We start from the raw sequence: 15,163 nt of genomic DNA, 5'->3' as shown, positions 1-15,163 counted from the left end.
CAGAGGACAAACACGTAACTTTTCAGCATGGGGATTTTTCTGTTGAAAGAATTATTTCAGTCGCCATCGCTAGCAATTTAGAGGAGTTCGCTAAACTCACTGGCACGGCGAGTTCATGTATTTTATATTTCATGGCACATTTCATTTTTGTATTTCATGGCACAGCCGCTAGCATGCCTCACAGAAGATGTTTTTACACCACTGTAGTTCCACAAATGAAATACTAAAATCTACCTGTTTATTTTAGCAAAGGAGAGAGCTCAAATGCCAAATTTGTTGGCGAACAGTGGAGTTCTTGAAACTGTGGGCTGAATATTACTGAAAAAATAAACAAGACAGACACGTCACCTTTCTGGAACCCAACTGGCTGAGCCTGCTTTCCATGGGATGAGCTTCTCAGACATCAATTATTGTGCCATTGGATAGTCAAAGACTGCCTGCTTGCAGTTGCTGAGGTTACAGAATACCAAAGAGGGGAAAAAGAAGGAAAAAAGGTCCTGTGGGGTGACAGCCATCTTCCTTTTCTAGTCAGGTTAATGATGTTCACTTATTAAAAAGGAAAAATAGGAAGAAACAGCACGGGGTTTTTTGTGATTCTACAAGATCCCTTGAAGCCTGCAGTGCCAGAAAGAGCACTAGCCTCCAGAAGCAAAAAGAGTGACTCATATTAGTCATAAAGCAGCCACTCAGGCTGATTAACACAACATTGATCACTCCCAAATCTAATTCTGTGTAGAAAGTTTCAGCTTGGCTTAAAAATGGCCAAAGGCATTACAGCAAAAAGGCAGAGGGTGTTGTCAAGGACCCCAGGATCCCAAAGCTAAGAAGAGAATGACGCCATTTGGTAATCATCTACCTTTTGCTACTCACAGAATATAAACCACTGTAAGGGAAAAATGGACATCACCACATCGTTCCACAGACAGACACAGATGTACTTGCAGTCCATTTCAAACAGAGTTGGTTTTGTCCCGAAGAAAGCATTAGGATGCATTACAAGAGTTAGAGCCAAGTTGATTTGACAGAAGAAAAGTGAAGGAGATATTATAAATACTATTCTAGAGTGAAAACTAAGTCTGCCTTTCTGAAAAGGAACATCTGAGGCAATTTTCAAATGCTGCACTCTGTCATCATTTATCCTTTCCCGAAAGACTGTGTGGAACTGATCTCCAATTTAAAAATTCACAGATCCTATTGAATCAGTTATGCTGATCAGTTATGCTTCACACTTAAAAACAAGAGAATGCAGTATGTGTGCTGTTGTGAAAACCCTCACCGACTTCAGAATTGTCAAAAGTCACAAAACATATGAGAAATTTGCCCTAATCAGAAATAGCCACACAAAGTCATTTCAGCATGACTCTCCTCTTCAAACTTAACTGAGTGCATACAGAGAAATTCAGATATTTTCAGAAGGTTATTACCATAGTCTTATTAAAGCTTAAAAGTATTTCCAGCTTATTCCTTCCCCTTCAGTGTGCACCTAATGAATTGTATTCAGTTATATCAGTCACCTTATTCACTGTGAAATGCAGTTTGGATGCATCAGAAAAGTAATCCTAACTTACTAGTCTCAAAACAACCTCTTTACAAGGTGTGTGGCATCTAGCATTTGAGAAAGTCATTACTATGCCCTCAAAACGACACAAATTATCAACAGGCATAAAACAGCAACATGGCCCAATGAAAGAGCACATTGTCAAAACAGCAGCACCTTCCATTTTGGTCTAAAGGGTAAGTGTCCCGTTTGTTCCTTTGTATTTCATGAGCTCGTGGTTTTAAAGAACCCTTCATCCCAACAGACACCTACTTGAGTTGCCATTTTTCCATAGTCAATCCATCTCAAAGTGGCAAAATTGGTAGACTCAGCACAATTGAAGCCATGATTGAAGCCAGCATGGTAACCATAAGGAAATGTAATCATAAACTCTCCAGCTTCCTGGGTGATCTGAAAAACAAAACCAAAAAGAGATACCCCACAGATCAGTTGACGTAGCAGCTGGAGAAGAGAGACCTATAAAAAAAGTTTAAAAATCACTGGTTAAATCTCTCCCTTTTAACCAGAGAGTAAGCAGAATAGTCATTGCCAAACTCCTGACTAAACCTAGAACAATTTCTGGTTAACTGTATTATGGAAAAAAGACAGTACAACGGAAGGGGTCATAAGATCTGAACTTTTTAGACTCTCAGGCTCCACTTACAGAAAGGGTCTCCGGCTGCAGCATTCCAAAGATCAGTAGATCTTTAGATTGCGACCACTTTAGCTCAGCTAAGTCCAAATCTACACTCCCACCACCACGCTAGTGGAGCCAAGAAAACTGGTTTTCCCTCCTAACATGCACTCGACATTGCAGGGTGCTACCAAAGTACATGCTACTCACATTCATCAGTCTTACTCCCATTTGTTCACCCGTAAGTCAAACATCATAAAAATTAAAGCCCACCATTTCGCTACTAAAGTAAAATTAACACCACAATAAGCATTATGGACATTATTAATATAAGGGTTAAAAACACTACAGATTACAGCTGTAATCAGAGGCCAATCAATTTGCGATGCTTTTAGAAAACTGTCTTTTTACATCTTATGAGGAGAAGATACTGGGGGAAAAAAAAGAAAAGAATTTAACTGTTACAAGCATGGCACTGATCAAAAAAGCAACTGGCAGTGACATAGAGCACTCTGAGCCACCCTTCCAGTCCAGCTCTAGCTTAGCAAGCATGCGACAGCACCTCCCTGCTATGCATTAGGGAAGAGGCAATAATATGACCTTCCCTGTCTTTCCAACCCAGAAGTGCTGACAGACCTTTTCACAGCAGTCACATGCCAAGTAACTCCATTTGGATTCCTTCCACCAGCAGTAACTCACCACATGGCAGTTCAGAGCCAACAGAGATTCCAAAGAACTTAACACCGATAAACACAAGGATGGGTCCAAATAGAAAATGTAAGGAGACAAATCATTTACCCACTTGGCTGGACTAACACGTAAACTTGCTAATGTTATTAAGATTAGCAGAATAATTTAAAAAAAATAAAAAATAAAAACAGATATGATAATAGAAGAAGCTTCTGCAGTATTTTTGGATAAAGGTGCTGAAGTCCGGTCTGTGCCCAGCTTCACGGAGCATCCTCCCATCCAGCCCCCTCCATAAATCAAAGCAGAGTGGTAGATGGCTAACTTCAGAAGACAGAAAGATTATGTTTCTGTCAGTAAATCTACATCCTGGTGTCTTCATTTCAAGCCCACAGTGTACGTCCTCCATGTCACCGCTGTCAACATTATCCCTACAATAAATTAGAAAGCACTCAAGATGATGGATAGGCCATGCAGAAAAGTAATAACTATTGAAGGAAAGCCAGCACAAACTGCCACTCATGAAGAAAGCCCTAAATTTACTGACTTCTGCAAGCTCTTGAGGAATAAATGGAAAAATCAATAGGAGATTACAGAAATACACATTTTTAATTATTAAAAAGCCCTACTATTGATCTGTTTCTTTTTTTCCAGAAGTAAATACCATTATAGAGATTTATAAATGCATGCCTATTCACTTCATTGAAATCTGCCAAGAATTTAGATGAAGGGATCCTATCTCTGTTTCTAAAGAAAAATGGCACATGTTCACTGTTTCTGAATAATAGCGATCCTCCTTCAAAAGCTACTATTTCAGGACAGGAGGTATTCAGATACAGACTGTTCAGACTAAAGAGATCTCCTCCTCCTTTTTACATTTAAAAACATCCTTCCAGTGAGTGCCATAGAGAAGAGCTATCAAAAAAACACACTTTCCCTCCACATTCTGTAAATCAGGATTAGGAATTATATTTGAGTAACATGCTAATAATCCCTCTTGCTTTAAAAAAGAAAGTTTGGTTTTGACATTAATACTGTCCTCTATGTGTACACTGAGGTTTTTTGTGGGTTGGGGTTTTTTTTTTTTGTAAAAAACACAGAGACAAAAATCAGATCCTTAGCATTAAAATTTCTACATACACTCAGCATGAAGAGGACACCAGACATCAATTTGCAAAAATCCTTCATGTCACAAATCAAAAGATTCATAGTGGGAAGCCTTGCTAAGCAGGTAAAGACTTTTTACCAAGCAATACATTAGAAGCTCCCTTATTTAAACCACTTTGTAGCCCATCCCTGTCACCATACAGCTCAGCAAAGATGACCTGGGATAAGCCTGGAAGGAAAGTTTTCCTCTACTGCCTTTATACAAACTCCTCCGATCCTCTTGCTTGGTTATTGATCAGAAATCACTTAGTATGCAATTATTAGTCAATGCCACTTTCCTCAGATAGATGGAAAAGCAAACGTGTAACAATGTACTATTCTGGAGAAAAATACGCCCGCCTACAACATTCAAACATTTGAAATCCTGAAAGAATTCCTTTCGCTTTTTGATCTCCAGCAGAGCCAAGAGCACTGCTCCAACACGCTGCTTGAATGAAATGGCAGAAATCAATTCCCATTTCCTATTCTGCTCCATCCTGCAGGATGACTGGTGTCACCGGAGGGTCACATGGCAAACTTCACCTGGAATGGCTAGTGGGCACCAAAAGGTACTTTTAAAATTACTATTTTCACCTTCTTCAAATAAGCAGCGCACGCTTTTTAGGCTCCGTCCTCTGAATTACTGCACCACTTACAGCTTCTGGTTAAAATAACTTTGTAAGAAAAACACCACAAGAAGCAGCAAGACACAGTGTTCAACTGATACTGTGCAGAAAAAAGTGTAAGAAACCTTTAAACTTTACAGTTTAGGCCAACAACTAATAGTAAGGTCAGATATTTCAGGAGCTTACACTGGCTACAGATTTTGTATTCTTTTCTGAATATGGTCTGGATAGAGAACATCTTTTATCCTCTATCAAAAGTCATTTCTCAGAGGGGCATCTACATATTAAACCAAGATGCCTCCCATATTCCAAACCATATATTCACTTTCCCAAAAATTGTAAAGTGAAAATCCTTACCAAAAAATACAGATCCCACAATTAGTGGTTTAATGATATTTTCATTATTATTTTCAACCATGTGTAGCAGGTACCACACATGTTTTCTACTGGTTTTCACACTTGGAAATTAGGTTCCACAGATAGAATTACAAGAAAAATGGTTTGTTGCTCTCTATGAACAATTTAATATCAACCATAATGTGCAAGCTAGGCCAAGTCCAGCCACTGATGTTGAACCATAAGCAGCACCACATTGCTCTGTGCAAGTCTCCCCTGCACTGACAGCAAGTTCATCTGACAAGCCAGATGATCACACTTCAAATTTCATTCATCATAGCCTTCCACTAGGAAAAATGAAAGAGTCTCTGGAGCAGTAAATTGAATGAATTCATAGTTTTTATGCTATAAAAGAGCCAAGATCTTTTACTTCCATCTCAAAGAATCACTAGACTCATCAAATAGGGGCTACACTTTGTCTCAGGTGAACTAACTCTAACAAAACCATGCTTAAAAAAAAAAAAAAATCAGAACTTGAGTGTTCTTCCTTCAAAAAAGATGGCCATAATATCTAGAGATGATGATGCAAAGGGGATGGGGAAGGATCAAATCAGTTTGAAGCAGGCATTCTTTGACACTTCCCGCTGGAGTTAAGAGTCCCAGTACCTCTAACTCAACCCCATTTCCACATCCAGAGGCTGAGCATCCTGGAGGACAGGCTCTGTGTGCTGGTAACACACAGCAGCAGTAGCTGTTCAACCGATTCTGCACAGATCCTAAATCCGTGGTAAGCATGCTTGGCTGAGGAGATTTACTTCTTGCCAGAAGACTTTAAGAATAAGCACATTAAAACGATCATACCGAGTAAACATGACCCCTCATTTCAAGTAAGAGGACTTAAGAGATTCACGGATCCTTACTGGCTTAGCACTGAACGAATGCTTACACAACAGAGAACCAGCACGTCTAATTCCAGTTTTTGGTTCATACGGGATCCAGGAGAGAAAAGTCTGTGTTTGAGAATTACCAATGAGTTATGCTGCCTATTGATAAGCCATAGCATCTGTATTACAGTTCGCCCCTCTCTACCTGGAGAGGCTCCCTAATTGACAAAGTTTGTGCTAGTGAAAGCTTGAATGAAGAGAAGCACTTCACAGAAAGCGTCTCAGCCAAACCACAAATCCTCATTTACAGGCAGGCACCTGGTTTAAACCGATAGGATACATTTAGCATAATAATGCATTTAGAAATTAAGCAAATTGCTCCTCGGAGGCTTGAGATGAATCGTTTCCTTAAAAGAGGGGTGCTGTGCTTTCTTGCACCTCAACAACTTGCTGCTGTCTTCAGTGCATCCTTTGTACATACCCGGTCAAAGGGAATGCCATACTTCTTCAAGATTGAGGGTGAAATGAGGGTCATCTTGTGACGGAGGAAAGCATCACATCCCTGAGAGCTTCCTGGAAAAAATCCTGTAGAGACATTAAGAAGAGGAGTATCACTATAGGAATATTCTATCCAATCAGTTATTTAAGCAGAGACAAGCTGACAAAATAAAAACCTGCTGAAGTACTTTATACAGATTGATACAACAGGCAACTGAAGATGTCAGTAATTAGGACATCCCTCACTGTTTAAAATTTTTATGACAAAAACTTGCATGTTGAGGCATTAAAGGCTAAACTCCATCCAAGCTGAGAGCCAACAACTAAGTCTTCTGTCTTCTGTGTCTGGGAATAAGCATCTTGGCCAAAAAATCTCAGTAAACCTCTTGCAAATCAAGAAACTGAACTCATCTGTCTTGAGTTTGGGCTAGCACCCTAAACCCTGAGCCACCCTTTTTCTGAATACAGGCAAGGAAAAAGCAACAAGCACGCACCATCTACTCCAAACACTGCCATATCCTTTTTATACCTTCTCTGACAGGATGCTATATTATTCTTGGGAAAGTAATACAACTCATAAAATGCCAGATCGATCTGCCCTACATATCACCCCCTAAAGGAATAAAAAAAAAATAAGCATGTAGGTGTTAATATTCAGTCAAAAGAAAGGAAAGAAAACATATCCATCAGAAGGCAGCGGGAGAAGGAACACTCACTCAGTGGCCACAGTGGTCACTACCAAGCCTGGCAGAGGCAGTACGATCTGACCCGGACAGTGTCTGGGCACTATTAAGTGTTGAATTCTGCCACAGCTACAAGATCCACGCTGAGCCATCCAACAAAATCACAAACAATTAAAAATACTAAAATTGTGGTAAAAACTAAAACCAAACCCCTTGATGTCAGCACTTTCCTCCCAGAAATGTCCAACTCAACCAATGTAACACCATTTTCTTCAAGACCACGTGTTTCACTGCCAGTGATTCAGTAACAAGTTGTGTGTTTATAGGGATTAAAAACATCGCCATTTAGGAAAATAAATAACCCAAGCTCTAGAAACAAAACTAATTGACAAGACATAATGGAAGGGGTTTCCAAAAGTGAAAGGGATTACTGGATTCCAGGTTTTCTTATATTTTTCTACTAAAAGCATTTCAATTAAAATTATGACTGTCTGCTACCCAGTCTGTCGTCCCTCTCTGCAGTTCCTCTTTTTAATGCACAGTTTAAGTGGCTCTCATTAAAGCTACTAATAAAGAAGCACATTTTAAGTGATTAGCACCAATAACACGGCAACACATTAACATTCTCTCCATGGGCTCCACAGCTCTCCCAGTGAGCCCATTTACAGCTCAGCTATTCATTTTCCATATTAATTGCACGCTCATTTCTCCACAGTAAACTTCTTCATAGTCTAGGCCACTGATGCACAGGACAGAGAATGCCCAAGCACTAATACTGATTCATTGTAGTTTCAAAACATTACCCATCCCAACTTTTAAAAGCAACAGAAAACTAAAATAAAGACGAGATCGTTGATGATTTGTTTCTGGTTTATACACTGCCTACCACTGACGCATCTCAAAAAATTGATCATCAGTAAAAACAAGTTACAAACAGCAAAAGACTCAGTATTACTTATGTCAGACTTTGGAGTGGTATTTCAGATTCTACAGAAATCATCTGGATTTCTTCACTTTTTAGCAAAAGAAAAAGTAACTTTTATAAAACCTGGCAAATGACTAAACTGAACTGTAGCTTTGAAATGCAACATTTCCGAGCAGCAATTTTCAATCGTATTTGTATTTAGGGATCATGGCTCACAGTGCACAGGAAAACAATACTACCATGCCCTAGGACATTTGTACCCATTTAGTCTACATTTATCCTACACAACCAGTGGCTCCCTTCCTCCCCTTTTTTATTCAAGTATGAAGCAGTCAATAGAATGTCAAACTGTCAGCAAGAAATGTCATTACTATGAATTTGCCTACTTTCTGGAAAAACAGCATCAGAACTTTTTTTTTTTTTTTGCCTCAGAATACAGGCTTCCAGATTTTCCTGCCTGCTTCTGCTGCATGAACTTCAACAACAGATTTAAATCATTAAAGTATGCCTCATTGAAGATGAAACACGTAGATTTTGAGTTAATTATTCTGGGACAGGAGCTTTTTTTAGCTGGGCAGTGCCTAGAACATTTGCAAGTGAACGAAAATAGCAACAAAAACCAAACACAACATCAACGAATTAAAAAATATATACTTCTGCAGTCAGACATCTTCCCTGAAGCTTCGAGCATTACCAACTGGAACCCAGCAGCAACGTCAAGGACAGGAGGGCCAAGTTTGTGCTCGTTGCTCACACTGGGGGCAGGCGGCTGCTTCCAGGCTGACCTTGGCAGGTATCAGGCAAGAACTCATACACAAGGTACATGCACAGGCAGCTTTGCAAAGCCAAAAATTTACTGACAGCCTAGTGAAAGGTGGAAGTTTATCACAGCTCAAGCTAATTGTGCTTTTTTTTTTCCTCCTTTTTTTTCTTTTTTTTAAAAAAAAACTTTCTTTTTCTTTTTTTAAGATGGCATTTATTGTTCTGAAAAGATAAAGGAGGATGAGGCTGGAATAAAAGGAAAGCGACCAAAGACAGTGTGTATCATTATAGAGCAAAGTGAGAACTCCATTAGCTATCCTCCCTGAATGCTGCTCCTGAATTTGTAAGCACTTTCCTACTTACGACTGAAAGTAATCAATGCTAATACATGTTACATTCACAGTGTAGGAAGAAAGAATAGTTCCTACCACCCTCCTCCTCTGCAGAATGAGTGTCTGGGGGTATGAGGAAGACCTCCCCTCAGGCTGCACTTCACACAACTGCAATCACAGTGCTCACCTCACTGTGACAAACCTCGTATTACAGAGATGCATGATGGGTCTCATTAAACCCATTTCCTAGACATCGAAGCATTCTGTCTCCATGCCTCAAAATTCAAGGGGTTTTTTTCTGTTAATTTTAGCTAGGGTCATGCTGTGTCAAAATACCAAGGCTTTAAGAAAACAGTTGCACTAGTAGGAAAATTCACCAAGAAGTTTTCCGACTCTGAAGCTATTATACCAATGCAGCAGGATCACCAAGCAGCTCTTGCAAGAGTAAATTATAACAGCCAATGTCAATTCTTTATCAATCTGTTTAAAAATCAAGGGTAGGATTCTCCCCAGGATGCTTCAGTTTTCCCTGAGAACATATCCATGGTTTGTCCAAACACAGGAGGAAGCAAAGCTTACCTTTTGCCAGGCGTTCCAATCTCTTGCCGTGTTCTGGAGGTATGGCATACCTAGGAGAAAGTTAACACAGAAGAAAACATAAATTATCACTCTATAATGTAAAAACAGTGAAAGAAAAAGAAGGCAAGAAACAAGTGTGGCAATAACTTCTAGCACAGCACACTTACAATTAATGTCTGGAAATATAACCAAAATTCTGTGAGTCTGGAAGGTATCAGTAACACATAATACATGGAAGAAAGCCAGTATTTTATTAAAAGTCCTTAGATGTGTTATATGATGTGCATTATTTTCCCACAACTTTTTTTCAACAGCATCACAGGACTTTACAAAGTAGAAGGAAAATTGAAGAGACAGAATGATGATACTGTACTGGAAAAAAACAGAAATCAGTCGCTATAGGGAACAGCAAGCATGTTTTCCACTGGAAAGATATCTGCAAAACAAAACCATGAGGTTGTGCTAAAGATTAACACGCAAGAAATTTAGGATGGGCTCTGTGTACACTGGCATATCTACAGCAAATTAAGAGAAACTTTTTTAAGGAAAACTGTAAATATTTTTCATTTTGTTCAGAAAAGTAAATATTCTTCACAACAGCTGAAGCAGTCAATCCTTGTATCTATGCTGGATTGTATTGTCTGATGTGAAATAACAAACTATATGGTAATTTTCTTTAGGTGGTGAATGAAAAAGCAGGGTCTTCTGAGGAAAACAACATTAAAGGGTATAGGGAACAACTTTTACACTTTTATAGACAGCTTTGTTAGATTAGGGGTAAAGAGTGCAAAAGAATTTGCTTGAAATGTTGTGGGTTTGTTTTTTTTCCCCCACAAGTGAAAAGTATTGAGCATAATTCTGGAAAAACAATCAACTGCCTGAAGTCCTACACAAGCCTAACTGAAATATTCTTCTGTGATCGTTGGAAAAAAGCAACAGAGTCCCACTTCTAACAGAGTTTTGCTGTGTGAAGAGATAGTACACAAGGTTATGGAAAAACAAAGACTGTTCACTTCGACCACTCAGGAGCTCTTCTGCGTGGGTTAACACCTCACGACTGCTGCCTACCTGCTCTGTCCACTACAGAAAGTCAAGAACAAGAAAATTTTGGTTTTTTACAGGCAATTTGGACACTTCAGTGCACGTTAATGTGATGAAGATGTTAAAAACAACTTGAAAAAAGCTTGTAATAGTTGCAGAAACAGTGCTCTGTGTGACAATTATTTACAAAAATCAGGGAAGTTTCAAAGGGTTGTTTTTCTTCCCAAAAGTTGTTCGTTACCTTCCTGCTTTGAAGTTAAAGGACCTCAATATTCACAGAAGCAAAAAAATCAGGTGACTAAAATCTTACGAATTTAATGTTTTAATGAGGGAACTAAATACCATGATACACTTAAACATGTTTAACATGATGACACACATAATAATGCCAATGGAATTTTGTAAATTATTGTTTACATATTGCATCAAATTAAATGTGGCTCTCATACCATTTTTTGTAAACAGAGAATTTTGAAAAATTACATTTGTGAGTGTGAGATTTATTGCCCGTTATAACTTTTGTTCAATGTGAATAATAATAAAAAAAAGTATTATATTTGTTATTTCCAATAAAGATGTCAAAACCATCACGTCTCATTATAACAATCTGAAAACAGGATATTGTAGCGAGCAACCACATGATCTCATGGGTAAAAAGTATTGCTCTATTTATGATAGGATCTCTCCAAATACACCTGATTTTAGAGGACTCTCAGCCAGTCCTCTTGCTCAGCTTTTCAATTTTCAAGTCTGAAGTTTAGCGACAACGTAAGGAGAAAGAGACAAAAGTCATGTCTCATGCTGCTTTTGTACAAAACCACAATTTACCTATTGTGGTCTGGTAGGTTAGAAAGGATGACAAAGGACAGAAATCATACACAGGATGCTTCAAGATTTAGACATTAAGCCGATTTAAACTGACGGCTTTAAAAAAAAAAAATCTAAGGGAAAACACTATGTAGCACCTAATCTTGTAAAATAATAAATATAGCAGTGGACTCCCAACATCCTCTGACCAAAGTTTGACAGTGCCTTAAATTGCATAATTATCAAACAATTCAATTTCATTTGTCTGGGACAAAGCTAGTAGCTTTCATTTTACAAAGACCATTCATCACTTACATAAATGTGATAAAACTAATCCCGATCCAAAGCTCCTTTGTGGGATTAATGTCCCTTAAAACAGGGAAATGAGACATTCCATTCCTTCTGGGAAAACTGCTGAAGGATTGGAAAAGGACTAATTTATGGCTACAAGGCTGCCGATGATTAATGTAATATCCCCAGTCTACAATGCAACCTTCACTTAATTAGTGCCTGTAATTGGGAGTTGTAAAGATAAGATTAATTGAATCTTGAGGATGTTAAAAGTTTAATACATTGGAACATGGTTATTGTGTTATCTGAAACTGCAGACTGCAAAAAGCCAAGCTGAGCTTTAGAGAACGGTTCATGGAGAGACAAAGGAAAAGGACTTGCTTGGATGGAAACCAGCAGAGAGGAGGAATTTCCAGCTTATAAAAAAGAACTATATGTAATAATACATAAATCAGAATACCCTACCACAGAACAGCCTCTTGGTAATAGCTGACTCCAATTTTAGAAATTAACTTTTTTTGTTTGGGCCACTCTTTTACGAAGCAGAGCCTATACATTCTTATACATTTATTCTTAGGAATTCAAAAAATTAGCTGCAGAAGAAAATTAAAAGTAGGTCAAATTCTGCTTTAAGTTACACTCACAAATCTGACTGATTTACATAAAGATAGGCAATAAAGAAAGAATTTGGGCTGCTATTTAAAACCAGTAAGAGAAACAGAAGGCTTCCACAAGTATTGCACAGATTGAGCCAGCAAGCTCAATCTAGACAGAAAATGATTGATTACAAGGTAGAATAACAATGGAGGCGACAGGGAAAGATTAGAAATTGCTACAATCAAAGGAGTACTGTTATTGAGCATATAAACATCCACAAAGGGCTGGCTCTTGTGTACGACCTTATGGTACCATCCTCCTGCTTTCACTATGAAAAACGGCCAGGCACTTGCTGGGGACAAAAATCCTTGACAGAGGGAACTGACAAAATGCTGTCATTCAGTACGATTTCTTACCATCCCTCTTGCACCCACAGGCTGGGGCTCAGATCAACAGCAAAACGTCTTTAATTCCAGAAACCAACTGACAAGATTATGCATGGTAAAGCATAGCCAATAATTTCCTTTTCTATATGCATGACTTTGAGTACTTTAAGAGGGTTGGGTTTTTTTTTCACCAAATAGTATGGTTATTTTCCTTTAGTAGTCCAGTCCAAATACTGAATGTATTAGATTTCCTCCAGAAAAATATAAAAAACCCCACCCTATCACAATCTTAAAAAAAATATATATATATATATATATATATATAAATCAAAACACATGTAGAACTACTTCCCTTCTCTGTACCATTCAGATAAGAGCACAAACGCATTCCACAAAGACAAGGAAAGAGAAGGAAAAAACCTCAAAACAAGCAAAATATCACTTCTATGTCAATTGGCCAAACTAGACTACGAACTGGGCTGTGCCAAGACTATCAGACTGAGAACTGCCCAACACTTCACCCCTGTTGACAGAAGGAGTTTTGTGACACCCCTCTGCCTGGGCAAGACTGAATTAGGTGTAGAGCAGGACTAACGTCGATCCAGCCTCGAGCAGACACTTCTTGTTAACCACAAAGTGGTAAAGACGGAGCAAGGATTTTCCATTGCCCCAAAACAACCTGAGCTAAAGAGAAGTGATAGTGGCAGCATTTTAACAGCCCTTCTTAAGAATCATCATTTTATAAACTATTTCTGCTTCAGAGAAAACATCTGCAACAGCCAACAGAAAACACAGCAGTGCTGCAAATGCTGACCTTGGGCTGCTGCTTCGAATGCAGAATCTGTCCCTTCTGGTTCAACCTGGTTCCCCAATAAAAGCGAAGTCTAGCAAACAATGCTAAACCAGCAACTGTTTTAAGATATATCAAACTTCCAAGAAACTGGACTTGCCAACAAACCAGAGACTAATGCCTGAAGTACGTACTTCCAAGGGTCAGCCTTGCAGCGGATGACCAAGACAAAGGGCCAAGCTTAACTTGCAAACCTGCCACTCAGCAATTTGTCGGATTACAGCATGAATAATGTCTTGCTGCTTTGCCAGGGAACACAAGATTTACAGAACAGGGGGGAAAAAAAAAGAAATCTCAAGATAAAAAAAAGTTATAGCTGTATGACTCAAATGTCATCTTACCCTGAAGTCAACAGTCTGAAAGTAATATACCGATCCTTTTAAATTACCTTTTTCTACTCTTTCTACCAAAACAAGAGAAGGTCCCTGAAATGGATTAAGTTTCACTTCTAAAATATGAAACTTATTGTTCTGCGTGAAAGACTTCCAGCCTCCAAACTAGTTTCACAAAACCTAAATCCCGCTTTTCTAATCTCTACTTCTGTGTAATTTTCCAAGTTCCTGAGTATACTGCAAAACTGATTCTGATTGTAATTACCAGACACCAGGGTCACAGGTCCAGAATGGATTTACCCCAAAGCTACAAACATGTTGGACAATCATTTCCCTACCGTGGTAGTTTGCTTTTGTTAACATGAGTTTAACTGGACAGTCCCCTTTTTAGACTTAACACAAAAGAAAGATCCTTCCTATTTTCCATAAAGGATGTCATTAATAGTGTAATTTTCTTGGTGTTTTGTTTATTCCCCTGGAATGGCTTGATGGATGCAGATAATTATCAGACTATAAAAGCCAGCAAATGTGCTATTTTCTATCGCTCTAAATCATCAAACAAATAAAGTGTGAAACAGCATTTTTGAATACAATTTTCCCCTCTAATGGCTTAGAATTATTATCAGGAACAATGAAAATAAATAAGCAAATGTCTTGTGAGTTAGGAATTAAATGAGTGTGTCAGTAAAAAAGAGCAGACAGACCATCCTGGGATACAACGACCAGTTTAGAAGCTATTAAGGGATGACCTAACAGGAATTCACCACGGCAGGGACAGCTTCCAGCTCCAGGTGCTCTTCAGGGACTTTCCAGTCTAGCCCAGATTCTTTCCTCACCACTGCTCCTTCAAAGGGGGTGCGATTCAGTTTTGCCATCTTCTCGGCCGCTGAAAGCTATTAAAAACTTTATCCATAACAAAGGCAATCCTCAGCCTGCTCATGCCCTTTCTGCTGGTTTCTCTCTGTTTAAGAGGCATTGTTCTCACCTGAAGCTAGCACTAGATTTGGCAGAGGACCAGAGCATCCTGTCCCTTAGTTCAACCTTCCCTCAAAGCTTCCAAGACCTTTTCTTGCTACCAGTTGTCACACACACAAGAGTTTTGTTGATAGTTACAACACCCTGCCTCGACACCTCATTACACGTCAGCCTCTCCTTGCACCAACACAGAGCAATTAAGCAGTGATTAGATTACTAAATCTCATGCACCTACTCTCTACTAGAACCTGGGCA

General features: G+C 38.8%; 1 protein-coding gene across 3 annotated transcripts in view; it reads right to left on the bottom strand.

Moving 5' to 3' along the window:
- The window catches only part of KDM4B (lysine demethylase 4B), a 91,051-nt gene that overhangs the window by 45,207 nt on the left and 30,681 nt on the right, over nucleotides 1-15,163 (bottom strand). For all 3 annotated transcript variants that reach the window (XM_074927851.1, XM_074927852.1, XM_074927853.1), the window contains exons 6-8: nucleotides 9,630-9,679; nucleotides 6,332-6,435; nucleotides 1,811-1,948 (exon numbers count right to left, since the gene is read on the bottom strand). In XM_074927851.1, the coding sequence (XP_074783952.1) occupies nucleotides 1,811-1,948; nucleotides 6,332-6,435; nucleotides 9,630-9,679 (292 nt within the window). The remainder of the gene's footprint in view (nucleotides 1-1,810; nucleotides 1,949-6,331; nucleotides 6,436-9,629; nucleotides 9,680-15,163) is intronic.

The sequence above is a fragment of the Athene noctua genome, chromosome 27 (assembly GCF_965140245.1).
Source record: "Athene noctua chromosome 27, bAthNoc1.hap1.1, whole genome shotgun sequence".
Taxonomy (NCBI): domain Eukaryota; kingdom Metazoa; phylum Chordata; class Aves; order Strigiformes; family Strigidae; genus Athene; species Athene noctua.
This window is presented reverse-complemented; position numbering and strand designations above follow the sequence as displayed.